This window comes from Phascolarctos cinereus, unplaced genomic scaffold (genome assembly GCF_003287225.1).
Source record: "Phascolarctos cinereus isolate Bilbo 61053 unplaced genomic scaffold, phaCin_HiC Scaffold_3;HRSCAF=262, whole genome shotgun sequence".
In the NCBI taxonomy this organism is placed as follows: Eukaryota; Metazoa; Chordata; class Mammalia; order Diprotodontia; family Phascolarctidae; genus Phascolarctos; species Phascolarctos cinereus.
The window spans coordinates 32,177,178-32,204,814 of NW_027555736.1; the positions used below are offsets into that span (position 1 = coordinate 32,177,178).

The 27,637-nt window shown below is 48.6% G+C and overlaps 1 protein-coding gene across 3 annotated transcripts in view; it reads left to right on the forward strand.

Annotated features, from left to right (window-relative positions):
- The window catches only part of PALD1 (phosphatase domain containing paladin 1), a 99,777-nt gene that overhangs the window by 20,250 nt on the left and 51,890 nt on the right, over positions 1-27,637 (forward strand). Inside the window, exons 1-3 of one of the 3 annotated variants that reach the window (XM_020975181.2) lie at positions 11,991-12,093; positions 22,933-23,153; positions 26,969-27,071. In XM_020975181.2, the coding sequence (XP_020830840.1) occupies positions 22,963-23,153; positions 26,969-27,071 (294 nt within the window). In that variant the 5' untranslated portion in view covers positions 11,991-12,093; positions 22,933-22,962. Of the gene's footprint in view, positions 1-11,990; positions 12,094-22,932; positions 23,154-26,968; positions 27,072-27,637 lie in introns of those variants that run through there. The other 2 variants (XM_020975180.2, XM_078150760.1) reach the window with 2 other exon arrangements.

Consider the following 27,637-nt stretch of genomic DNA (forward strand, 5'->3'; position numbering starts at 1 on the left):
CTTGTGATTTCTTTCCATTCTAATTTCTTTAATATTTCTTGTTCTCTCTCTCTCTCCTCTCTCTCTCTCTCTCTCTCTCTCTCTCTCTCTCTCTCTCTCTCTCTCTCTCTTAAAGGCAATTGGGGTTAAGTGACTTGCCCAGGGTCACACAGCTAGTAAGTGTCAAGTGTTTGGTCTGAGGCTGAATTTGAACTCAGGTCCTCCTGTCTTCAGGGCCGGTGCTCTATCCACTGTGCCACCTAGCCACCTCATAATTTCTTTAATATTTCCACAGACATAAGTACAGTTATTTCTAGATACTTCACTGATGTTTATAGATACTGTTGTAGGATTTGCATGCTGTAGGTCTTCTGAATGAAATGATTCAATAATATCTGGCCTATTATGAGCGATTACATCCCTCAAAGGTTTCAACAAAATTGTAGTTTCAGTCTTGCTCTCCTGCGTTTTTCCATTTTCCTTGTCATCAAAGATGGATAAAGGTATACAGTTGTTCTCTGTTTTCTCTTAGGATATGCGAAAATGGTCACCACCATCATAGAATATGGTATAAGCTTCTTTTGTTGATTTCAGCTTTTTATTGCATGTTTCACTTGCTAGTTTTTTTTTTTTACATGTCCCAAAGATTAGCTTAATTTTCACAATAAGGCATCTGTGAGAAAGGAGAAAAGCAAGCCTGGGAGGTCTAGGTTCTCGAGGCTGGCGCCTGTGGGTGAACACCCGGGGCTCCGTCCACAGCTGACAGCGTGGTGTCCTTCTCGCAAGATCGGGATTTTTTTTTTTAATATTTTTAAAATTTAGTCATCAACAAACAGCATTTCAATATACAAAAAAAAGAAAAAAGGCTGTATATGAACCTTCAAACCTTTGTTATGTGTATTTTTTTAAGTGTACATTAAATTTAAGAAGGTAGGAACACAGTTGCCATTTGTGTCTGTCCCCTTCCAGACTTCTGCTCACTTATACGTTTTTAAAAAGACTTTATTGAGGTAGGTTCTGTTTCTTTCTTTCTTCTTTCTTACTTTCTTTCTCTCTTTTCCCCCTCCTTCCTTTCTTTCTCTTTCTCCCTCTCTCCTTCCTTCATTTCTTTCCTTTCTCTTCCTTCCTTCCTTCCTTCCTTCCTTCCTTCCTTCCTTCCTTCCTTCCTTCCTTCCTTCCTTCCTTCCTCTTCCTCCCTTCTTCTATCATAAAAGTTCCTCTCAGTAGATAAGTATGGTTAAGTAAAATAAATCAATATATTGGCCACTGTATCATTCTGCATCTCTGATCTATCTCCTCTGTGCCAAAAAGTGGGAACATGCTTCTTCGTGTGATGTCTTTGGAAGTCACAATCTGTTGCTGTCTACTAGAGATCTGAAATCTTTCAAGCTTGCTTTCTTTTACATTATTGTAAAATAAATTGTGAAGTAAAATTGTAAATTGCTCTTCTGGTTCTGCTTATGTCACTCTGCATCAGTTCCCACAGGTCTTCTCAGGTTTCTCTGCATAGTAGTATTCTGTTCTGTGCACATACCACAGTCTGCTCAGCTATTGCCCAGGTGATGGGTACTCCTTTAGCTTCCAGTTCTTTGCTGTAACAAAAAGTTGTGCTGTGAATATTTTTCTACATGTGGGTCCATTCCCTTTGGTTTCTGCCATTGTTGGGGTATAATCTTAGTAGTGGTTTTGCTGTGTCAAAGGGTGTGCACAGCTCTAGTGATGTTTTTGCTTTCCAGAATGATGAGACTGCTTCCTGGCTCCACTGGCAATGCCTTATTACTGTTCCTCTCTTCCCACAGCCCCTCCAGCAATCGCCATTTTCCTCTTTAATAGTCTTTCTCTATCTGATGGGTATGAGGTGGGACTTCAGACTCATCCCAGTTTACATTTTTCTTATTAGCATATTTGCTCCTTTCTAGAAGGGGATGTTTCATTTTTCTTCCTTTATCCCCATGGTCCAGCTCAGTGCTTGGCACAAAGTAGACCCTTAACAAATGCTGTTGATTGATTATTATTAAATATTGGGAACTTATTTCCATATGGTTCCTGATAGCTTGCATTTTTTCAGTTGAGTACTGCCTATTCATATCCTCTGATCATTCATCTATTGGGGAATGGTTCTTGTCCTTGCATATTTGTGTCAATTTCCTCCTGTGTATCTCAGATATCTGACTTTGATCAGAGAAATTTGCTGCAAAGTTTTTACTCTCATCAGTTGTTTCTCATCTGTTTCTGATTTGGTTTTGTTTGTGCTTTTCCTTTCAATTCCATTTTCAGTTCAGTTTCTATTCAGTTCAAATAAGTCCCTTTTCTCTTCAACCATGGCCTCTGTCTCTTGCCTAGTTATGAATTCTTCCAAAGCCAGGGTCCTGTTTTGATCATTCAAGACACACAAAACACAGGACCTGGCGAGGTGGTTGCCAAACCTATTATTATCTCTATTTTACAGATGGATAAACTGAACTTTATTGAGGATAGTGGCTTATCCCAGGTTATGGCAAATAGCCAGACAGTTGTAATTATCTTTATGTTATTATTTTGCCTACCTCACAGGATGATCTGAGAATTTAATGAGATAATGGATGGAGAATACTTTCTAAGTTGCTCTATCGATGTAAAGTTCTATTTAAAATGTGTCATTCACATGATATAGCATATTGAGATGGGAGAAAGATTGGACCTGTGATTTATTAGTATAGGGAGCTTCCAGGTGAGGAAGCATCCTCTCCAAATGCAGGTGGGCACCTGTTTTTGGTCAATCATAGTCTGAGAAGCTGGGTTCTTCATCTGTGTTGTGTCCTGACTCCTTTCAATAATCTGGTGAAGTCTATAGACCTTTTACTCAAAGAATGCATTTATACACGCATATAATAATATACATTGCAAAGGAAACCAAAGATGAGTGAAAATAGAGAAAGAATTTTCTTCCAAGTTCACAGACCTCCTGAAATCTGTAGGCCTCAGGTTAAAAATCTCTGTTTTAGGAGAGTTGCCCAGAGCAATTCTAATAGAACCAAACAAACTAGTCCCAGCTGCTGTGTATTGGCTTAGAAAATCACATATTTTAACATTATCTAGATTTTATTGTGTTTTTATTTATTTTGTTAAATGTTTCCCAATTACAATTTAATATGGTTTCACCTCTGAGCTAGGGCACTGAAAAGTTGAGTGATTTGCCCAGCTCACGCAGCTACCATGTGTTAGAGACAGGATTCCAACCCAGGTTTTCTAGGCCCCAAGGCCACCTTTTTATCTGCTTGGCCGCACTAGCTCTCAGATAATACCTATTAACTTTGTGCATTGTTCCTTTGAGAAGCCTGGAGATGAAGCAGATAGAGAGCTGGCCTGGAAGTCCCCAGGACTTAAGTCTAGACCAGTGGTGGAGAACCTGTGGCCCTCTAGGTCTTCAAGTGCAGCACTTTGACTAAATCCAAACTTCACAGAACAAATCCCCTTAATAAAAGGACTTGTTCTGTAAACTTGGCCTCAAAGAGCCACACCTGAGGACCTAGAAGGCCATACGCAGCCTCAAGGCCGCAGTTTCCCCGCCTCTGGCTTAGACTCTCGCACCGGCTGTGTGACCCTGGGCAGGTCATTTTACCGATCAATGGCTCTGGTGACACCTTAAAGATAAATTGCAAGAAGGTGCCAACTTGTACCTGCTTCCTCACCTGAAGTTCCCTGCACCATTGTAATTTTTTTCTTTTTTGGGTGAGGCAATTGGGTTAAGTGAACACCATTGTAATTGAAAGTCTGGTTCCCAAACTAAAAAACCAACATGACTTTGCTACCCCTGTTGTGTAAATACATAGCTTATTAAAGTCTACTAAAGCTTAAAACTTCACTAAGACTTTTGGGATACTCTATAGACTAATAGGTGCTTGGATTCGTATAGCCCTTTGAGGCTTCCCTGGCACAGATGGGATTGTAGATTTATGGCTGGAAGGGACCTTTGAGGTATGTAGTCCAACCTCTTTATTTTACGGATGGGGAAACTGAGGCTGGAGAGGTTAAGTGGTGTGGCCGGGCCTGGAATCCTCTTGGAGTCCCTCGTTCCCTTCACGGCTCAGTTCGAGCCTTGGCACCCACAAGAGGATGACCCTCTTTGCCTCCAGTGGTTAGTGCTAGAACGATTTTGTCTTCATTTGGTGCATACTTTGTACAGCCTTCTCTGGGTGTTCTCTCCAGGAGAAGGTAAGCCGCACGAATACAAGGATGAGGCCAGGGACTGGCTCATTTTTCTGTCTTTGTGCTCCGCAGGGCCTCACGTAGTGCCTGGCACAGAGATAGCACCAGATAAACACTTGTTGAATTAGCTTGTAATAGTAATAGCCTATTTAAAAATTGGGGAACTGAGGCTCAGAGATGTTGTTATTGTGTCATGGCCACGCAGGTGGTGTTGCCAGGACTTGAACTTCGATCCTGTTCGGATTTCCACTGTGGTGGCAGCCAGGGCTCTGTATAACACATGTGGCCAATGTCTTGGTGTGGGCAGTGGGGGAGCTCTTCTCCACGTGGTGGGATCTTTTTGAGTCCCTGATTAATCTGGTAAAATTGTTCGTGGTTCTTCCATGTCTTAAAGGTGGATGGGACAGGGAGGGGCGGGATTTGGGTCCCTCGGGTTGGGGTGAGGCGACACACACCCACACACTATGGCAGGCTCAGAGGAGGAGTGGGAAGGCCAGGAGTGGGGAGGGGGTGGCACGAGGGTGCCCAGGCGTCTCTGCCTGGACAAACCCCAGTGCATTTCTTGGCCTCCTGAGCAGGAATCTAACTCGGCCAGAGTGTTTGAAGAGCCCGCCCAGCCCTCCTGCTGCTCCCAGGGCTCTATGAATAGGCCTCTTTATGTGGCAGGCGCCCCTTGGGACAGCACTTGGGGGGTGGGCTCTCCGGGGGCTTGCGGGAGCAGAGCATGTCTCTCTTGGCCTGGCTTCTCCCTTTAGCAAACAGCTACCGACGGTTTCTGGATCCACTTGAGAGATAAACAGGAAGAGGGAGAAACATTTTATTTTCCTGTTCCTAATACCCCTTCTTCCCTTTGCCGCTTTGAGGTTGGGGATTCTGGAAAAACACGCCTCTTGCCAGGAGGTGTCCTCGAAGTGTTCTCTGCCAAGTCTTCCTCCGCCCTGTTGTTTTCTAAACGGGAAAAGTGAATTTGGTTTGCAGTGCCTGGGTGGGGCAGAGGGGCTGCTCCTTTGATGCCACATCTGTTCTCACTGTTGCTGATGAAGAAGAATCTCCAACGTCTTGGAGGGCTGGGAGTCCTCCTGAATTGATCCGGGGGGTTCTTGGGCCCGGTACTGCTCACTGACACGCCTTCCTTTTCCTCCATCCTGTCTGTCATCCCAGAGGAAGCTTGACGTTTCTGGGCCTCACTTCCTCACTTGTAAAAAGAAGGAGACGAGTGATACTCACAGCTTCTTTCTGGCTCTGAATCTGCAGATTTGACGCTGGTGTCCTCCAAGGCCTTTGGCTGGTGGATTATTAGCAGACGTGGGCATTTAGCGTTTGCTTTGCTGCCTGTCCTTAAAAATAATTGCTCCTTTACATAAGGTCTAAAATAATAATGGTGATGAAAATAATAGCTAGTATTTATGATGCTTTAAAGCTTATACTTGATACATACATATATGTAAATGTATATATACACACACATACATACAATGTGATCCTCACAAAAATCCTGGAAGGTAGGTGCTATTATTTTATTTTATTTTTTTAATAGGCAGTTGGGGTTAAGTGACTTGCCCAGGGTCACACAGCTAGTAAGTATCAAGTGTTTGGTCTGAGTCTGGATTTGAACTTAGGTCCTCCTGACTTCAGGGCCGGTGCTCTGTCCACTACACCACCTAGCTGCCCCAGTAGGTGCTATTATTATCTCTATTTTACAGCTAAGGTTGGCAGAGGTTAAATGACTTGTCCAGAGTCACACAGTAAGTGAGGCAGAATTCTAAGTCAGAGCTTCCTGATTCCAAGCCCAGTACTCTCTCTGCCAAGCTTCCTAAAACAGTGGCTGGGCTTGGGGAGAGGCCTTAGAGGCTCCTCAGAACAAAGGGCTCTAGGCTTTTTCTGTCCTTGGGGATATCCCAGTTTGTGTTATGAACAAGAGGTTCAGGTGTTGGTATCTGAGTGTCCCCAGCCAGATTATTCTGACAGGCCAAGTGGTGCAGTGGATGGAGCACCAGACCCAAACTCGGGAGAAGTGGGTCCAGCCGGGCCTGGGGCTGCCGGACAGACTCCTCTCTCTGCCCAGTGATTGAGCCTGTGGATGTTGTACCAGGAAGCAGCCTCCGCAAGCTTAATTGCTCCTCGTTGCCGGCCCTCTCTCCCTTCCTAGGAAGCTCCGGAGGAAATGGCCAGGACAGAATGTGAGGTGAAGTCACTTCCCTCCCAGGTCTGCCGGCTGCTCCTCGGTTTCCAGCTTCCGCCGGGCCGCGAGGTCACCCCCTGGCTAGTCTCCCATGACCCTTGGGGTCATCAGCAGATGGGTGGCTCCTGATGGAATGTGGCTTTGTCTGCCCCTTGAGCTCACTTCCTGCTGGGCAAGCTTTCCCCACCCACTCCTGCCCTTCCTGCCAGGTTCCTGCCTTGGGGGTGTGGGTGTGGGGGAAGGAGATTGGGCTTAGGTGGGATCCAGGTGTGGTGACCAAGAAAGGATGCAAAGGAAAGCCAAGCCAGCAGGAGAGTGGGAGCCTGGGAAGCCTTGGACTCTGGCCTGCTGCTGTGTGATGCTGAAGAAGTCGTCTGCCCTCTCTGGGCCTTGTGCTCTCCTGTGGGGTGGGACAAAGCTTGTTAGAGGCCACCTGTGCTCTCTTAGGCGTGTTAGAACCTTAGATCTGGAAGGAAGCACTTTCAGGTTTGTAGAGCACTTTACAAGTATGATCTCATTTGATGCTCTCAACACCCCAGCAAACAGAGGTTAAGGGACTTGTCCAGGGTCACAAGTCTAGTGTCTGAGGCCAGATTTGAACTGGGATCTTCCTGACTCCAGCCCCAGAGCTCTATGCGCAGAGCCACCTATTGGATCACCAGTGCAGAGCTTCAAGGGCCCTGGAGGTCATTTAGTCTAACTTCTCCCTTTTACAGAGAAGAAAGTTGAGACCCAATGCTGTTATTACCCACAGTCAGGATATGAATCCAGATCTTGGGAGTTCCAGGCTGAGACTTTTTTTTAAAATTCCAAATGCCAGACCTGTGGTACAATAGGATTGTAACTGTCTTGGAGACTGGCTCAGAGGTAGAGTAGCCTGTGGGCCCTGGCTCTCAGGAGACCAAATGGCCGAAGGTTTGTGGGTGACTCCACCCACGTCAGAGGGTTATCCCTCCCAGGAATACTTATGGTTGGTGCCTTCTCTCTCCTTGTAGAATAAAAGGCATTGTTCTTTATTAAAGGAGCAGACAGTGTAGGTTCAGAGAGGGTCAGGGTGGGTAAAAGGATGTGGGGTAGGCAGCCCCCTCATTTGCTTTCTTGTGAGTCCAGCCTTCTTCCCAAGGCCTGATTGGGTTTGTGTGTTGTCTCTGCCCCACACAAAGGAATGTGAAGGAGCCCAGAATCTGTCTTTCCGGCTTCCGTCCTGATTGTTTCTGACTCCATGTTGAGCTGTGGGACCACCAGGCTTGGCCCACTTGGCCAGAGCAGGAGGCCCAGAGCCGAGATGGGCACTGGGCTCTTTTGGCCGGCGACTCTGCTGCTGTCTGGGAGTCAGCCCTGGATCAGCCGCTGAGAACTGGGCCATATTTACCAGGGTATCAGCAGCGTCTTTAAAGAATGACAATAGCCCCTGTTTCTAGGGTCCTTTAAAGTCTCCAAAGTGCCTTTCTCGTGGTCTGGACCGTTTGTAGTGTGGGTTGATGTTAGTGAGTATCATGGAAAACACAGGAGATCAGATAGCAATAATAATAGCTAGAATTTATATGGCATCTTGAGGTTTGCACAGTATTTTATGTATTTAACTCCACTGATTCTCACAATGACTCTGGGGGGGTAGGTAGTATTATTAAACCCATTTTACAGATGGGGAAACTGAGGCAGACAGTGGTTCAGTGACTTGCCTAGGGGCACACATCTAGTAAGTATCAGAGGCAGGGTTCAAACTCAGGTTTTCCTGACTTCGAGACCTATATCCACTGCTCCCCCAATCATCTACTGAGCTCTGTATGGCGGAGAAATCAACATAATGATGCGAATGAAGGCAGTGGTAAAGCTGAGAATTCTGATTGGATGCAGTGATTGGGGTTGGGTCCAGGTAGCTGATGCTGGGGCACTGTATCTCCCTGTCAGCGGGGATGGGGCAGACCTCAGAGGCAGAATGTGATCTACTCAGTTGTCCTGGTAGCTCTAGTATTTGGTTTAGTTTTGCTGAGTTTTGCTTTTCTGTTGTGTGTTCTCTGGGAGTGGTGATGGGGTTATGGGATGGGCATGTGATGTAAAAGCCAAAATGCATTAATAAAATCTTTTTGTGTTGATGCCCAGTTATGGTTCACCTTAATATTAACATATTAAAAATTTGTTAGAATCATGGAAAGAATAGGGAACCAGGTGTTAGAGAATTAAGAGAAGGAATCCTGGCTCTGTTCTTTACCATCTGAGCAAGTCACTTCACCTACTTTTCTGGGTCTTAGTTTCCCCATTTGTACAATGAGCAATATCCCCAATTTCCTCCCTCCTCCCTTGAGAATCCCATGAGTCATGAATGGGAAAGTTGTCTATGACTCAGTGTGCCTCGGTGGCAGAACGGATCCATAGACGAAGTCAGGAGATGTCTGGCTTGTGCTGCTGAGAGTGGAGAAAGACATAGCTCTGTCTTTCTGAGCCGTTTTCTCTGTAAACTGATACTGTTGGCCTTTGACTCTAAGGCACTGTCTGTCCACATAGGACACATGTTTAGTGTTCTCAGGTCCCTTTTAGCTGGGACAGTCTGTGAGGTGAACTTACTCCTCCAACTGTCCCCCTGCCCCTCCCCTCAGTCATCCTCTATGATTCCCAATCTCCTGTCTCCTTCCTTACTACCTACTAATATGCCTTAAAACCAAAACATCTTCCCTTGACCCTGCCAGCCCCTCAGGCTACTTCCTACATCTCGTCTGCCAATGGTGTCACTGCCGACTCCTTGGAAATGTCTGTATTCTTCTGCTTCCTCACCACCTCCCGCTCACTCTGCCCCTTCTAGTGTGGCTTCTGAGACCACCACTGCTTCACTATGGGGGTCAGTGAGTGGTCTCTCTATTGCTTAATCCAGTGGCCTTTTCTCAGTCCTCATTCTCCTTGACCTCTTTGGCAGCTTCACCCATGTGCCTGGACACTCTATCCCCCGCCTCCCCCCGGCTTCTGTAGCAGTTTTCTCTCTTATTCACTTTCTATCTCTCTTAAATTAGACTTTCCCTTGCTGTCTCCTGCCTCCTAATCAAGTGGGTCACCTACCTCTCTGTCCCTGGCTCTCTGCTCTTTTTTCCATAATATCATCCTTTTTTATTTTATTGACTCCCGTAGATTTACTTATTGTTTATTCTGAACCCCTAGATGTCAGGCAGTCAGAAGCATTTATTAACTACCTACTATGTTCCAGGTGCTGTGCTAAGCACTAGATTTCTCTGCCTGGACATCCTTTGGACATCTCAAACTCACCATGTCTAAACCTGAGCCTTTCACCTGGCCTCCTGACTCCAGGCTCTTAGATCTCCAGTCTCCACACAGCTGCCAGAGTAAGGTCTGACCGTGGTCCAGATGACCTCTTGTCAATTCCAGCCTGTGCCGGAGCCAGCTCGTACCAGCTCGATGATTGTTACATTTCCAGTGTGAGCATTTTCACCTCGAAAATCTTGAAAAAACCCTACCAATTGGGCCTCGAAATTGTTTTATTGATTGTCTAGATTTGAGGTGAGAGAAAAAGTAATCACGATGCAGAAGCCTGGTTGTTAAACATTACTAGCACCCTCATGGTTATGCTATAGTGGAGATTCTTTGTATTTTAAGGGTTTGTTGAACTTGATGACTGTTGAGATCACTTCCAAGTCTCACTCTCCTACTCAGACAATGTAAGCGGCTGCCCGTGGCTCCTAGGGTATATTACAAATTCCTTAACCTGACTGTTAAGTCTCTTCCGTCTTACCTTTCTGACCATGTTTCATATGGCTTTGCATGCTCAGAGTCAGAGCCACATGGTTCTACTATTTGTCTCTCATCAGCCTCAACATTCCACCTCTTGCCTTCCTGTTTTTGCTCAAAGTTTCCCATGTTGGCAATGCAAGCCCTCCTCACCTCTTCCTTTCAGAACCTGGATCTTTCTCCAAGGCATGGTTTGTGGGTCACTTTCTGAGCTCAGCTAACTTTCCTCTCTCTTCTCAAGTATTCCTAGAGCATTTTTCTGGCATCTCCCCTTTGTCCCCGTCATTTTAAACATGGTATTACCTTTCATCGTCTTTCTTTTCAGGACACGTACCTTGTTCCTCCCTCCCCCCCAGGAGAGTGGAAGGTTCCTCAAGGTCATGGACTAGGCATGGATGTGGCATCATTTCTGTGTATCCCTAAATGCCTAATGGCTTGCCTGGCACATGGTACTCGATGAATAGATCTTTTAAAAATTGAATTCTTTGTTTTAAAGTCCCTTCTGTGTTTTAAGGTCTTTTTCAGCTTTGACATTTTGTATTGTAAGGTCTCTCCCAGCTCTGCATTATAAAGATCCACCTAGCTCCGATAATCTGTGTTTTAAGGCCCTTTTAGTCTTGACATTCTGAGTTTTTCATGCTCCTGAGCACTGCGAGGCATTTTTTGTTTAAAGGAGGAAGGAATGGGATGTTATGTGCCTTCTAGTGTGTGGTCTAGCCCAGGAGTTCTTAACCTGGAGTCCTTGAATGTTTTAAAAAAAATATTTTAACAATTGTGTTTGAATGAAATTGGTTTCCCACATAATGCTGTGTATTTTGTGTTACGCATTCAAAAGCAGGACTCTGAGAAGTCGTCCATGGACTTCATCAGACACTGTCCACGGGGCTGGGGCACACAAGAGGCATAACCTTGGCCTAGACCTGGAGTTTGTGAGGCTCAGTCTTCCCCAGGAGCTGGGGCTGGTCCCCATGGTCCATCTAGCTGGAGCAGGAGCTTCCCTTTGAGGGGTAAGGACGGAGTGGGATGGATAGCCATCTGTTGGCCATGTGCAACTCAGGGGTTGGATATAGCTGCTATTCTTAGCCCAACAGCCCATCAGGGGATCTCCTCCTCCCAGCCCCCAAAGCTCAGGGGCTCAGGGCTCCCCCAGAAGGAGGTGGTAGGGAGGAGGCTCCCCCTGCTCCTAGGCTCTGTCCAGTTGTTTATGGTTATCCACCCACTTTGGCTTAGTTGGGAGGGACTGAGCAAACATCCTAAGAGTCTTGAAGTTTGAAGGTCATCTGGCCCAGCCCCCTGCCTCCAGGCAGATCAATGAAGAAGCCATCAGAGTTGATCTTTTTTTCTTTTTAAAATCCTAGTAAATACAAATTTCCTTAATTTTCCTTAGTACTCTCTTTAAGCATTTTTAGAATTAGCCATAGGGTTGGTGTGGACTAATGGATAGGATACTAAAGATTGGGGTCATGAGGACCTGGGCTGGGGTCCCATCTTAGACACCAGCTGTGTGACCCTGAGAAAGTCACACTTAACTTTCATTGGGCCTGAGTTTCCTCCTCTGTAAAATGAGGGGTTTAGACTTGTTCACCTTGAGTGCCACTGGATGCCAGGCAGATAAGAGAGTGGTCCAGAGAGGAGATTATAGCCTCCGGAGTTCAGATCCCACCTCTGACAGTTGCTTCCTGGGTGTCTTTGAACAAGTCATCAGTCTCTGTGGGCCTCAGTTTCCTTATCTGTAAATGGAGAGCAGTGGACTAAGCGGCTTTAGAGGGCGATAGCTCTAGATTCGCAGACATCTGTCGGTGCCAGACCGATGGTTCTTTGGGTGAAGGGGAAGCAGGGCAGGAAGCTCCCTCTACCATTGCAGAGCCCCTGGTGTTTTCTAATATTAGGCAGTCACCTGTGATTCAGTGACTTGCCAGGGTCACCCAGCCAGGGTGTGTCTGAACTTTGGGAGTCTTCTTGCCTCCAAGGCCGGTTTTCTGTCCAGAATGTTGCTGCCTAAATACAAAGTAAGTGTGTGTGTGTGTGTGCGCGCGCGTGTGTGCATGTGTGTGTGCGTGTGCGCACGCGCGCAGTAACAGCCAGTGGGACCAGCAAAGACCTTTGGCAGGAGGGGTGGCCCTTGAGGGCGGCATCAGTCGGAGGAGGCTGGGGCTGGAAGGGGACAGTGTCCTCTCTGTCTGTTCACCGAGGCTAGCTAGCAGTCACTTGATGCTTTTGAAGATGGTCTCCGTGAGTCAGGGTGGCCGACCCTCTCAGGCTTAGTTGGGCTGCTCGGTGGGGAATGCAGAAACTGCCGTGAGCCGTAGGTGTCACGCTCTGCAAACCTTAAAGCACCTTGTAAACGGCTGTTACTCAGAGACAGACCGTTGCTGGACCCTTAGCCTGGTGTCTCCAGCTTGGAGAGGACCTGCCAGAGCTCGAGGTCAAGGCTGAGAATGGTGGCAGAGCCCAGGACTTTCTGCTGCATCTGCCCGGCTCATGGGCTTGACCTCTCCGGGACTCCCTCATAGGAAGGAAGAAGCAGCCTCTGAGTGGGGACATTCTTCCGCTTGAGGCACTTGCCTCTCCAGGCTCTGGGAACTCAGCGGCCTCTGGGGTCCCTTTCAGCTGTGTGCCGGCTCTTAACAATCGTTGTTTGCACTCATTCTAAGCTGTCAGCCTCACTTAAATCCAATTCACTCCAATTCCCTGGCCACTCAAGACGCCTCCTTTGTGATCTCACTGATCTTCAAAGGAGGAAGGATGAACATCTGACCGCCAACAGTTGTCAGGTATCCTCTGAAGGAGGGCTCTGAGAATGTGTGGGAATGCATAGTCGCTAGCTGTGTGACTGTGGGCAAGCAGCATCCCCTCTCTGGGACTCGTCTGTAAAGTGAAGGGTTTGGCGTCCCTTCCAGCTGGCTACAGGGCATAGTGTCAGACTTGGAGTCAGAAGGACCTGAATCTTACCTCAGACATTTACTGGCTGTGTAACCTTGGGCCTGACCCTCAGTTTCTCCATCTGTAAAATGGGGATAGCAATATAATAACACCCCCCTTGCTGGGTTGTTGTGAGCATCCCAGTTGAGAGAACAGGTAAAAAGTGCTTTATAAGCCAAAAAAGGGTTCTATGCACGAATGTTAGCTATTGGGAGGATAATGGACATTTGGGCGTGCCGGTCTTACCTCCCAGAGGGGGGTGCAGGCCCAGAAAGGTTTACAGTTCTCCCAGCAACACAATAGGAGAACCAAGCATGCCTGTGTTTCCTCTTCATTGGTGGCTGCCCAAGACAGATGTATCCTGCAGCTGGAGACTGAGCTGACACTCTGCCCTATTTTTAGCCCTATTGTTTGGGGGCTTGGGCTCCCTGCCATCCTGGCCTTCCCCCTGCGCTGGAGGGGCATGCAAATGAGGGCTGAGTGAACGGCTGGGGGCCCCAGGAAGGCCTTCGGTCCTGCAATGTGGCTTGGCCCGGGAGAGTTCCCTCCCTTCGGCCAATTCCCCAGTTTTAGAATCTGGGAAGGTTCTCCCTGGGTGGTCCTGAATTTGGAGTCAAGGGGAGGCTAAGGAAAAAGTGTAATGGAAAAAACGCTGGCCTGGGAGTGGGGAAGAAAGAGTTGTAGCCCAGGCCCTGGCCCTGTGTGACCTGTAAGCAAGCCATGGTCCATCTCTCAGCCTCAGTTTCCTTCTCTGTAAAAGGAGGGGCTTGGCAGCAAGGGGGAAAGCAAAAGGCATGGGATTTGGAATCCAGAGGGCAGAGTTCACGTCCATTTGTGCCACTTGCTTTGTGCTTGGGCAGGTAATTTTGTCTGTCTCCTGAGCCTTTTTATAAAATGGGGAATAGCAATACTTGTTCCGGCCGCTTCACAGGCCTGTGGTAGGGGAAAAAGCCTTGTAAATCATAAAGGACGGTGGAAATGAGGCAGCGCACTGCATGGAACTCTGGCCTTGGAATCAGGAACGTCTGGCTTTGAATTCTACCTCTGACCCTGGATAAGTCATTTGACTTTCTCTCAGCCTCAATTTCTTCATCTGTGAAAAGAGAATGATAATGGCCTATCCCTTCAGGGATCATTGTGAGAGACAAGTGAGATAAGGTATCTTGCAATTTTAAAGTGCCATATGAATGCTAGTAATTATGCTGGGATGGGTTTAGAGCATATATGTTCCCCCATGAGGGAGAAATTACAGCCCGGGATCTTCTACCAAGACTCCAAGGAGGGCCTTAGTCTGGTCTGGCTGTCCTGGTCCTGAGGTTCTCGACCACAGAGCTGTGGAACCTTGGACAACCTCTTGCTCCTGGAGCTTGGTTAGATTCCAGAATCTTAGACCTGGACCCTTAGAGATCAATCAGTCAATCAATCAATCAATCAATCAGTCAATGTTTATTAAGCACCTCCTATGCGCTAAGTGCTGATCCTCTAATTTCAGCCTCTTGTTTTAACAGATGAGGAAACTGAGGCCCCAAAAGTCAGGAAGTGACTTATCTAATAACAACTGGCATTTCTATAGGATATAAAGATTTGCAGGGCACTACATATACGTGTGTGTGTGTGTGTGTGTGTTTGGAGTCTCACAGAAACTCTGGAAGGGCCATTATTATAGGGATCATTATTCCCATGTTATAGATGGTAGCATTGAGGTTCAATGACTTAGAGATTATCGGGGTCATAGATTTAGAACTGGAAGGGCCATTTGTCCATTCCCATCATTTTACAGGCCTGCAATGGGGAAGGGGCTTGCCTAGGGTAAGTTTCTCAGGTGGGATTTGAATCTAGATTTTCCTGACTTCCAGGTCTAATACTCGATCCATTGCACCGCTCTGCCCAGGCTACAGGTAGCCAGTACTATATCCCACTGAGCCGCAGACGTCTCCTCCTAAGGGGCTACATCTTGAGAGACGTCCTTCTCAGGGTCTGGAGACAAAATGCCCTTGTCTGGGGTTGTGTCTTCAGGCACTGAGGATGGTCAAGACCATTGTAGAGGCGCTCCTTAGGACCATCTGTCCTCTCCATGGCCTCGGGAGAGAAAGTGATCCTGTCCCAAATTATGCAACTACTATAGATGTAGAAATAAAGAACTCACTAAAGGATGAATGTCCTTGGGAAATCCAATCATCATTCAATAAGCATTGTGTACCTACTGTGTGCCATTCCCTGCACAAGGCTTCAGGAAGCATTGTGCACCTACTGTATGCCGTACTCTGCACTTGAGTTTAGTGAGCATTGTGCACCTGTGGTGTGCCATGCCTTGCACTAGGGTTAACTAAACATTGTATACCTACTATGTGCCAGGCCCTGCACTCGATGATGGAGATCAGAGGCGAGGCTACAGCTAGGGAAATGGGAGGCAGGTGATGGTGAGTCAAGAAGATGCCCTCCAGCTCCCCTGTGATGTCTTTCCTCTTTGGGAGCAGCATCCCGTCCCCATCACCTCTCAGGTACCTCCTCTGGGGTTTATCCCATCTAGCTGGCTCCTATTGCTGCCTGGGATGCTGGCTGGCGTTTCTACTTTCTTGTCTTCCAGGAGTGGCAAAGGTGTGACTGAGATTTGTTGGAATCTTTCTGGTTTTGGAAATAGTTATCTTGGGCAGTTTGGGAGAATGAGGAAAGTTTTGGACTCAGCTGTCAAGAGGCATTAATGTGGCCTGCTGTGTGCTGGGCACTGTGCCAGACCCCAAGTCAGGAGAATCCTGAGACAGATTGGTCTGGGCTGTGATTTCCCCATCCTCCAGTGTGGGAATCAGACAAGGCGATCTGGAAGGTCCTTCCTGCTCTAGCATGACTAGCCGTTTCTTGGAGTCCTTAGGGAAGGAAAATGGGGGGGGGGATTGTCCTTCCCTCCCATTCCCACCCTTCCTGAACTCCATCAGGGCCTCACTGCTTGGGGCTTAGAGTTGACCATGATGCATTGCATCTGCCAGTGTGAACCCTGGTCTGGGAAGGAGGAGGTGGTCTTCATTCTGACTCCTTCAGCAGTTTGCTGTGTGACCTCAGAGAGATGTGAGCCAGTGGGGTGACAGGAGATCTGGGGGATGAGGAGGGTGGAGGGTCCCCTCCCAGACTGAAACACAGTGTCCGCAATGAGAAAGGAGAGAATTCTGCCGTACTCTGCCCGGTAGGGTCAGACCCTGTCCGCAGTGCTGGGCTCCGGACTTAATCAGCAAGCGTTTATTAAGCACCCACCCAGTGTGGTGTGGTGGAAGGAACCAGAGAACTGGGTTGAAGCCCACTTCTGACATTTAGTGTCTGTGGGTATGTAGCCTTGGGGAAGTCACAACTTCTCAGCCTTGGTTTGCTCATCTGTAAAATGGGGATAATGGTATCACCTGTGAGGACCGAATGAGATCATATTTGTAAAGCGCTCAATAAACACTAGTTATTTATAGTAATAATGCAGGCACCGCTGCCCGTCTCTTTTGTCTGTCTCTGGCATTCTATAATGCTACAAGTTTCAGATTCAGTTCCCACACTGCCCAGGGATTCCAGGGGCCTGACAGGTGCCATCTGGCTGGCCACCCTCAGGGTCTCTGGCTTCCTGCCAGCGCCTCCCCCTCCCTCATCTGCAGGCCAGGCACATCCCCGCCTCCGCCTCCTTTGTGTCCCCTGAGAAGGGGAAGCTGCGGCAGGGATGACAGGTTGGCAGGGGATGAGAGGCTGGAGGCGGGAGGGGGTGGGGAGCTTCTCTTGACACGGTCCCTTTATCCTCTGGAATTCCATGGGCGGGAGGGAGGACGGGGGAGGAACCAGGACAGCTGAGCCATTCTTTCCCCTCATCTCCTGGGCCCCTCAGGTTGAGCTGGGAGCTTCCCCGGTTCTTGGAGGATGAGGCTCCTCTCTGGGCTTCCCCCCAAAGCCTGGGGGCCTCTTCCCTTTTTTGCCCTGGATTCTGGTGTTTTCCTCATTGCCCTTTTTCTTATGCAAATATCTTCCCCCTCCCCCTCTCATCTCTCTCTTCTCCCTTCCTGCTCACCCTCCTTCCTCCCCAATCTTCTCTCCTCTTCACCTCCCTTCTCTTGTTTTTCTCTCTTCTTTCCCTTTCTCTTCCCCTCTCTCGTCCTCTCTTGTCCCTCCCCATCTTTTCTTTCCCTTCTCTACCTCCATCTTTTCTTCCTCTCCTCCTCTCCTAGCCTCCTCGGGGCTACAATTCTTTCTGGATCTGAGAAGGTTGTCTTGGTTATTTTACCCTTCCCCCTGCCAGCCTTCCAGATAGTCCTTAGACTGTGCTGCCCCCTGGGCTGTGGGAACAGGGTTGGACACCATGAATGCCTTTCCCAGAACTATCCCGACACGTATCCATAGGAAGCTGGGCCAATGACTGCAGACTCAATCCCCTCCATCCCTTCTCTGTCCCCCTTGCTGAGACAGCTGAGTGGCACAGTGCTGGGATAGAGTCAGAAAGACCTGAATTCAAATCCTGCCTCAGACACTTACTAGTTGTGTGACCCTGGGCGAGTCACTTAACCTCTGTTTGCCTCAGTTTCCTTATCTGTAATACGGGATAATAATAACACCTACCTCCCAGGGCTGTTGTGAGGATCAGATATTTCTAAACCTCAAGGGTCTGTATTTAAAATGATTCTTATTATTGTTATTATATAATGCCTGGTACACAGTAGGCACTTAATTAATGCTCTAACTGCCGCTCTATTTATATTTATTATTGATCTCTGAGGAAGCCCTGCTTGGGTTGGTGATGAGGACCCTAGATGTCACTCTCTCTTAGGCCTGGACTGATTCATGGAACAGAAGGGACCTTTGCCCCCATTTTATAGATGAGGACATTGAGGCTAAGAGAAGAGGCATGAGCTGTCCATTATATGGTGACTTAGTGGAAGAGCCAGGGCACAAAACCATCTCCCAGTTCAGGCTTCTTTCTTCTGCTGCCTTTTTTTTTTTTTTGGTGAGGCAGTTGGGGTTAAGTGACTTGCCCAGAGTCACACAGCTTGTGAGTGTTATGTGTCTGAGGCTGGGTTTGAACTCAGGGCCTCCTGAATCCAGGGCTGATGCTCTATCCACTGTGCCACCTAGCTGCCCCATCTTCTACTGCCTTCTGACTCCCCCCTGTTCTTAAGGAAAGTCTTCCTGCTCCCGGTTTCTGGCTGGAATTTAGAAGCATCTCAGAGCTGGAAGGGCCTTCAGAGGACATTCAGTCCAGCTCCTGCAGAGTCCGGTCCACAGCACGAGGTCATGCAGCCTTCTCTGGAAGGACTCTGGTGACAGGGAGCTGTTCCTGGGGACCGAAGCTTCTTCTCATCCTTCTCGCTTCTTTTTGCTGCCAAGTAGGGTGAGGGTCTCACAGCTATTTGGTGATGTGCCCCAAAGTCTTCTGTTCCCTGGGGGAACCTTCAGAGTTCTTGGATGCATATTTCCAGTCTGTCCCGCAACCCCCATGGCTCCCTGGCCCAGCTTGTCAGTCTAGCCTGACCCTTTCTGCCGTCTCTGAATTCCTCTTGTGTTCCTGGCCTATGGCCACACGATCTAGCCTTTACTTCCACACTGAGTGTTTGCATCGTCAGGAGATCCAGGATTTCTGATCCCCTGTAGTGGCGTGGCCCTGCTAAATCCTAGAAGGACCAGGTGCATCAGTGGAGTCACTTGATCCAAGGATTTTAAGTTTTTTTAAAACTTTATTTTTAGGCAGTTGGGGTTAAGTGACTTGCCCAGGGTCACACAGCTAGTGTCAAGTGTTTGGTCTGAGGTCGGATTTGAACTCAGGTCCTCCTGACTTCAGGGCCGGTGCTCTATCCACTGCGCCACCTAGCTGCCCAAATTTTAAGTTTTTAAAAATGATTTTACAACTCTACTTTCTCCTCTGAGCAAATGAGCTTTAAATAGAAATAATTACAAGTTAATCAAATGAGATAATATTTGTAAAATGCTTGGCACAGAACCTGGCACATAGTAGTACTGGTTCCCTTCATTTCTTCCCTCCAGGTATTGTAATTTTACTCTGAAATAAAAAAAAATTTCCTCTACTACCTAGTATGTTTAAAATACATTGCATTAATTGACACCACTTGGTCCTTTGAGATAGCACCGTTGAGGAAGGAAGTGGTGACTGCCTGTTAACATCCTTAAATGTCACCTTACCTGCATGGCAGAGGAGAAAAGGACCAGAATTTGGAGCCAGAGGAGCTGGGTTCTAATCTCTTAAGTGCTCCTCACTACCTGTATGGCCTTGGGTCAGTCATTTCACTTCTCCTTGGGCCTCTGTTTCTACACATCTAAAATATAGGGATGTGGCTAGGTGAGCTCTAAGTCTTAAAAGTGATGATAATGATAACTCATATTTATTGCATTTTAAGGATTGTAAAGCAGTTTTTTTTTCACAGCAGACTTCTGAGTTCAGTAGAGGCAGTTGCCTGCCCCATTTTATAGTTGAGGAAACTGAAGCAGAGGTTAAGTGACTTGGCCAGGATCACACAGCTAGTTAGTGCGTGAGGCTGGATATGAACATGCATTCACCTCACTTCAGGGCCGGAGCTCTGTGCACTGTGCCACAGACCTGCCCCTGAAACTGAATCTTAAAGAGATGAAATGACGTGGCCAAAGTCACCTATCTCAGAGAGTTGTCTCGAGGTTCTGACCCCTAGTTAAGGCTTTGCTCTGAGCCGTCTTTCTTCTACTGGTGGACTGGTATTAGAGGTTTGGTCAGTGGCTGGGGATCAGACACAGCTAAGCAAACTGGGCCACATGGACATTGAACCTGGGAGCTAAGTCTCCCTGGCCTTGGGGTCCTACGCCCTGAATGTGCTCACCCAGGGGTCCCAGACTCATCGATTTAGCACCAAAGGGACCCTAGGTGACACTGAATTCAGCCCTCTTGTTGCATGGAGGCTGGTGAGTGTGTGAGACACAGTGTGATCTCAGGTCTTTCTGACTTCCAGTGTGACACTCTATCTACTGTGCCCCTCACTTCTTCTAGATGACCCCTGGGATTCCAAAATTTGGTGAATCTGAGGCCCACAGTCTGAGCAGGGACCTCTGTCCTGCATGGTCTGAAGCCAAGGAGATTCCCCTGAAACCTGGACCCGACGATGACATGACATTCTGGATTAGACCAGTGTGAGGCATGGGCTGGGAGAGCTGGGGGTGTGGGATCCAGAGCAGCGGCCCATTGGGCCTGGCGAGTGGCCCTCTTGTTCTCCCCAGGCTAGTCAGAACCAGGGATCATCCGGGAGCTGGGATGACAGGCCCTGGCCCATTCCCCTGCCCAGTAATCATTCTGGAGTAGATCATCCAGCATTTTGGCTTTCCCAGACCAGAGGTGTGGAGGGTCCTGGATCCAGGGCTGGGAGGAACCTTGGGGGGGTCTGGTCCAACTCCTCCCGGCTCTGCTTTAGCAGAGGGAGAGGCTGAGGCCCAGGGGTGGATCTAGGGTGCCTAAGTGGTGACAGAAGTAGGTCCTCCGACTCCAAAGCAGGGTCTTTCCATCATTTCCTTTACCTGGTGCCCTGGGCTGCCTTCCTTTGGAGACTTGTGCACAGCTTGTTAAGGAAGGAGGGTAGAACATTGAGATGGTTGATTTTGCACCATATTATTATTAGGGTCTTAGTCTGTTGATGTCTTATTTCTTCCCTTTATGAGGCTCTGTGTGTGTGTGTGTGTGTGTGTGTGTGTGTGTGTGTACACACATGCGTGCACATGTAAGATGGCCACTAAAGTCTCTCCCGACTCTCAGATGCTGTGCTTCTGGGCGATAATCCCCTCCCGTCCACTGCATGGGCTTGGTATGAGGCAATCTTTCTAGGCCATAAAGCACCAAAGAAATGGGAGTTGTCAGCAGTATTGTTCTGTGGGGTCTGTATTGATGGGGGGCCCTGGAGGCCATGAGAATGGACCTCCCCTGCAGAGACGGAGTAGGGGGAGGATCTGCAGAGAGATTTCAGGAGAGGAATTTGATTTCCTTCCAGACAGAGGGCATGGGGTCCTCAGGGTCAGGCACAGGGCAGTGATGGAGGGACTGACCTGCGGAGGGGTCTGATTTCCCCAAGGCAGCCTTGGGTCTGCAGCTGCACACATCTGGGTTCCCCCTCACAGTGGCTGGCTGCCAACTGTGGGGGGGACCGCCAAGGCCCAGCTGAGGAGGCAGGTGGTGGGGGTGTGGGAAAGACACCAGATTCTTCTCCCCTAGTTAGGGGAATGTGTCTGAGCCTGACTGGGAGCAGCTGTGACCGGCTGTTCTTTTGCCCTCCCCTCCGCCCTTTCCTCTGGGCCCTCTCCCTTTTTCTGAATTCTCCCCCTTCTGTCCAGCAGCCCCTTCCCCTGGGTCTGCATCTTCTTGGTTCAAGCCGGGTGTTAGGAGGTGGGAAGCCCAAGGAGGCAGATGACTGGTGCTTTGGATATCACTAGATCCTGACCTGGGAAGCAGAGGGCATGGTGCTCGCCTCAGTGTTGTCACTTTGAGCGGCAGAGATGAGCCAGAGGGCGGCCAAGATGGTGACCGCCTCCGGGCTGTGTGCGAGGCCATGCTACCTGGGGTCGGGTGAACAGACTGGGATGTTTAGTCTGTAGGGGAACCTGGGCGTGGGGAGCTGTGATGGATGTCTTTAGGTATTCTAGGGCTTGTCGTGGGGGAGAGGGTTAACGTTGGGGTCAGACTAGAAGGCCTGTTAGCTCTCTGTCTGTGACCCCATTAGCCTTGCTCTGCTGACCCAGGAGCACAGCCAGGAGCACAGGGTGGGGGAGGGAGCTGCAGAGAGGCCCACAATCAGAAGGGCAAACGCCAGGCTGGAATGGGTGGTCTTTGGAGGTAGTGAGCTCCCTGTCATTGGAGGGCTTCAAGCAGAGGCTGCATGAATCCTTGTGGGTTATGCTGTTGAGGGGATCCTTGTGAGATATAGTCTGGACTTGGGTGGCCTCTGGGGTCCCTTTCGTCACTGACATTCAGTGATCCTGTGATGACATTTTATGGAATCATTCAGTTCACTGTTGGAATGGCCCATTGGGTGTCCCCTACCCCTCATTTTACAGATGAGGAAACTGAGGCCTGGGGGATGGCCATGATGACCCTCATAAGTGGCTGCTCGAGGATGAAACCCAAGTCCTCTGACATTATCTTTTCCCACTGTGCCGTGGCTGCCTCCGTCCCAGCTCCTTCAGGCCTCCAGGTTTTCGGTTTGTGACTATGGAGTCTCATCTCTTCTGTCTTGAACCCAAAAAAGAGAACTTGGTTGGTGTTCGGACCCTTAGGAGATGGGGCCCTTGTAAACCCAAAGTGTTGTGTTAATAAAGCTGTCTTAGGAAGGCTGCTGGGACTTGTCAGCTATGACAGGGCCCCAGGGAAGAGAGGAGGAAGGTATTTCCAGACCAGAAAGGGCTGGCTGAAGCTTTTGGGGGGTACCTGGCAGGAGGAAGATGGATCATGGTCACAGTCACCCTAGCCTGCCTTTGGCCAAGAGAGACTTGTGTAAGACTAGAACCCAGAGCCCACTAGCTGTTGAGTCCTGGCATACAGGGCTCTGGAAAGGAGGCCAGGCTCTCAGGTTTGATTCCTTTGTGGGCCACTTAGCTCAGGGTAGTGGAAGTCAGGAAGATGTGGGTTCAGCTCCTTCCTCTGAGATTATAAGTCCCCCATCTGCTAATATATCATCATTATTATTATAGGGTCCCTTCTGGCCCTGAATCTGTGATCCCAGCAGGCTGCAGCTCTAGACGAGACTCAAGTTCAGATCCTGCTTCAGACACTTCCGTGTGTGATCCTGGGCAAGTCTCTTGACCCCTCTCAGCCCTGGTTTCTTCATCTGTAAGATGAAGGCCTCTCGGGTTCCTCTCAGATCTAAACCCTTTGATGCAAAGTTCCGTTGAACTCTAGACCATTGGTTTCCCTGTCTCCATTTCCCTTTCCATCTGCTCCTCCACAGATCGCGTCCTGAGGCTGCTGTCCCTGGATTATGGGTACGACGGCCAGCACTGCCCAGCAGACAGTGTCGGCGGTGACAGGCCCCCCATTCGAGGGCCTCCAGGGCTGTGGTGGCATGGATGACCGCCACTCACTCAGCATTCACTCCTTCCAGACCACTGGCCCTCATAACAGCCGGGCCAAGTCCATCATCCCCAACAAAGTGGCCCCAGTTGTGATCACGTGAGTGACCCCGTCGCCCCACAGCCCCGGGAATGCTTGTCCCTAGCAATCTGAGCGGATGCTGCCTGAGACGAACAATAGAGGGGGAGAAAGGAAGGGGACAGTCAGTGTGAAGGCCCAGGCCCCCGGGAGCCAAACCTGGCTCTCCAGGGACCCATCCTTGGCCAGGTCACTCCGTCTTTCAGGGCCTCAGCTGTCTTCTCTATAAAGTGAAGGTGGTTGACGAGATGATCTCTAAAGTCTGCCTGAATTCTAAAACACCAGGGTCCTGTGCGAGGTAAATAGTGGCCCAACTTCCGGGGCAAGATTTCCACAGCGATCCAGCTGATTCACCTTGGACCAGTCTGTTTCCCCAGGCTTCTACCGCAAATGTCATAATGGAAGTTTTTGCCAACCTCAGATAGGAAATTAAAGCCTTGGGTCAGTGGACCTGTCAGAAAATGTTTTCTGTGTTTAAGGTAGAGCTGGGTGTCATAGTGGATAGAGTGCAAGACTTGAGTTCATGATGACCTGAGTTCAAATCCTATTTCAGACCCTTATAAGCCATAAGACCCTCAGTGAGTTCTTTAACGTTTCTGAGACTCAGCTTCTTTATCTATAAAATGGGGATAATAATAGTACCTTCATCACTGGGTTATTGTAAAGATCAAATGAAATAGTATATATAGGGGGGACAGACATTTATTAAGCACCTACTATGTGCTAAGTGCTTTACCAGTATTTTCACTGGATCCTCAAAACAGCCCTGTGAGGGAAGTACTATTATTATCTCTTTTTACAGATAGGGAAACCGAGGCTGACACAACTACTAAGTGTCTGAGGTTGGATTTGAACTCAGGTCTTCCTGACTGGAGGCCAGCTGCTCTATCCACTGAGCCACCTAGCTGTACCTTGCAAAAATTAAAATACTATATAAGTAATGCAAGCTGTTATTATTATTATTATCTGTTTGGCTCCTTACCAATGGTGTGATTGAGCTCTTCTCAAATTTCCAATGAAGGGGTTGTACTAGAAACTCTCTAAGGGTCCTTTCAGCGTATATTCTGTGATCTGAGGATGGTACATAGGCTGGTGAGAGGGTCTGTCATGCTCATGTGATCACGTCATTGATCTGGACGGAAGGGCTAAGTCTAGGGCACTAGTAGGGACACTCTGTTGATTCACCGGATGGGGGAGGGACAGAGAAGCACACCTCCAGCTCCCAGCCCCCTCCTGCCCACCCAAGCAATGAGGACATTGAACCTGAGACCAGCATGCTGGTCATGGTAGCTCTCCACTTTCTGGTGGGCGTCTCTGGAAAGGTGGAAGGAAGCAGCAAAGTCAATCCCTGTGTTTGGGGTGGGGCAGTGGAGGAAGAAGCTGGGTGGTAGGCCCTAGAGGGAGTGGTTCTGGGCAGTCTGATGAGGCCCTGGCTCTGGGAAGGTTCCTTGCTGGGAGTCCAGCAGGAGCAAGACGGAGGAGGAGGAGGGCGGAGCTCTAGGGTTCTTGGCCTACTCACCTGCACGTGTGGGAGCTATTGCTGTGATAGCGATCACTCGCCAGGTGGATCAGTGATTAAGCCATCCAGGATTGATTAAGCACCTGCTGTGTGCGGGGCACTATACTAGATGCTGGGGAAGTAAAGACAAGAGAAAAATGCCTGCCTCATGGAGTCTGTTCTCTCCCGGGAGTTTTAAAATCTATAAAGAACATTGATATTCTTTCAAAAAAATTATTTATTTATTTATTTTCACTGATATTCTTTAAAATTAAATTTTATTTTGTTCAAATAATGGCATGGACTTGCTCCTTCCCTTTGTACTGAAAAGAATATTGATATTTCAAAGGATGTTATGGAGGCTCTTTCTGTAAAGGGAATAGCTGAGCAGACTGGAAGCCCCTGAGGGCAGGGAGGCAAGTCCTGGTTTTATTCCCTTCTGGCTCCTCCTGTGGTACCAACCACAGGGCCTTTTCCACAGCTGGTGGTGGTGGTGGTGGTGGTGGTGGGCGGGCAGCAGCTTCAGTGCTTTATCAGATCTGTGAAACCAGTGAGGAGGGAGGCTCCTCCAGGGCCCCCCAAGCCTTGAGATTTGGTTTCCTGCACTACTGTGGCTGGAGACTTCACATGCCTGTAGCCAGGCTGGTGTCATGTGACCTCGTGACAAGCTAGGCTCATCATTGGAAGAGCAGGGTGCGTCGTCCGCTCTGCGCCTGCCCTCCAGTGCGGGTGAGGCCCCTCGAAGCAGCCTGTAGGCCAGCGGAGCCTTTGAGAGCCTGGGGGCCCTTAGTCCAGGGTCACACTGAGGCAGTGGAGGGGAGGAGGCCCCTAGCAAGTGGCTGGTGGACCAGGCACCCAAGCCACTTCCACATGGAGCTGCTGCCACTCGTGGGGTAAAGTGGGCCAGGCCTGTGTCTCTTTATTGTTACAGCCCTTGTTTGAGGTTGGTCGGGGGAGGGATTGGGGAAAACAGGGGACTAGAGGGCGTGAGAGAGACCTACTGTCACATAGGGAGTGGGTGGCCAAGGTAGGGTGGTGGTGGTTGTGGTGGTGGTGGTGGTGGTAGTAGTAGTAGTAGTAGTAGTAGTAGTAGTAGTAGTAGTAGTAGTAGTAGTAGTAGTAGTAGTAGTAGCAGCAGCAGCAGCAACAGCAGCAGCAGCAGCAGCAGTAGTAATGCCCAGCTCAAATCCCACCTTGTGAGGGGTCTTTCACTGGCCCCTAGCTGTTACTGCCTTTCATTCTTGCTGAAAGAGAAAACCCTCGTAACAAATACTCAGAGTCAAACAAACGAAAGTCCCACCTTGCCCGTGTCCAGAAATGGGCATCTTGTTTTGCAGCTTGAATCTCTCCCCTCTCTGTTGGGAGGTGAAAGATGTGCCATTGGAATGCAAGCTCCTTTTTTTCATTATTATTGATTTTTGTTATCTAGTATTTTCTAGGGATATATTGATTTTTTAATAATGCCCAGTACATCTCGCTTTTTACAGGTTTTTCTGTAGTTCTCTGAATTTCTCATATTTCTTATAGTATAATTCCATTATATCCATATATCATAAATTGTTCAGCCATTCTCTAATAAATGGATCCCTATTTTGTTTTTTTCCTCCTATGTTGAAAAGTACTGCCATGAATATATTATATTTTTTTTGGTGAGGCAATTGGGGTTAAGTGACTTGCCCATGGTCACACAGCTAATGAGTGTTATGTGTCTGAGGCCAGATTTGAACTTGGGTCCTCCTGACTCCAGGGCTGGTGCTGTATCCACTGTGCCACCTAGCTGGCCCTGAATACATTATCTTATTTAAACCTGCTATCTATACCTGATTACATTGGTTATATATGCCAAAATATATATTATAGAGGAATAATTATAGTCAGTGGCCACCAATCTTTTAGTACTTTTTTAAGCAGAAATCTAAATTGTTCTCCAAGTGGTTGGTCCGATCAGAATGTAAGCCCCTTGAGGGCAGGGCATGTTTTGGCACTCAGCCCAGGGCCTGGTACATAAGTAATCCCTTAATAAATGCTCATTGAATGACTGATCTTCCATTTCTATAGAGCTTTTAAAGCCTACTGAGTCCTTCGGCCACCCATCATCTACAGGCCTTGGGAGATAGGGAGTACAGGCTTGCTAATACTCATTTTACAGATTAGGAAGCAGTGTCCTCACTCTCAGATTAGAGCTTCCATATTGATAAGTTAAGGAGGGAGCCAAAAAGGGCTGGAGGAGGGGGAGAAGGGGAGGTGAGTATCAGCGACTTATAGGCTCCTGGGAATGGCGGGAGGCAGCTTGGGGGCAGTGGGCAGCCTTGTCCTTGACTCATGCTCTCTGGGACAGGTACAACTGTAAAGAAGAGTTCCAGATCCATGATGAAGTGCTCAAGGCCCATTACACAGTGGGCCGGATCTCAGAGGCCACGCAGGAGCACTACCTGGTCCAGGTGAGCCCTCCCCCATCACCTGCCCCTCTCCTTTCTCTTTCCTTCCCCTTGTCTCTCTTCCTCTTCGCTTTCCCCCTCCTCCTCTCCCTTCCTCTTTCTCTTCATCCCCCTCCTCCTTTCCCTTCTTTTTCCTCCTCTCTTTTCCTCTTTTCTCCTCTATTTCTTGCCTTCCCTTCGTCCTGCTGACTTCTTCCTCTCCTCTCCTGTTTGCTTTTTCTACCCCCTTTAAAAGCTCTCTAGTAATGGGAACTGTTGTACTCCTTCTCTCTCCTCCCCTCCCTCTTCCCCTTTCTTTTTCTTTCCCTTCCCCTCCTTTCCCTCTAGGGCCTCTGCAGCCCTTTCCCCTTCGATGGCTCACCTGAGCTGTCCGCGATCCCCAGCTTCTCATGGCCAAAGTCCGTCCTGGGCCCTTGACCCAAGATCTGTCCCAGTGAGTCAACTGCTGGGTTGTTTACTTACCCGTTTCTATCTTCTGACCCCATCCCTCCGAGCTAACCAGGACCAGAGACTGTTGAACAGACTGTCAGAACCCGAAGGGACCTTAAAGACCCTTGAATTAAACCGTT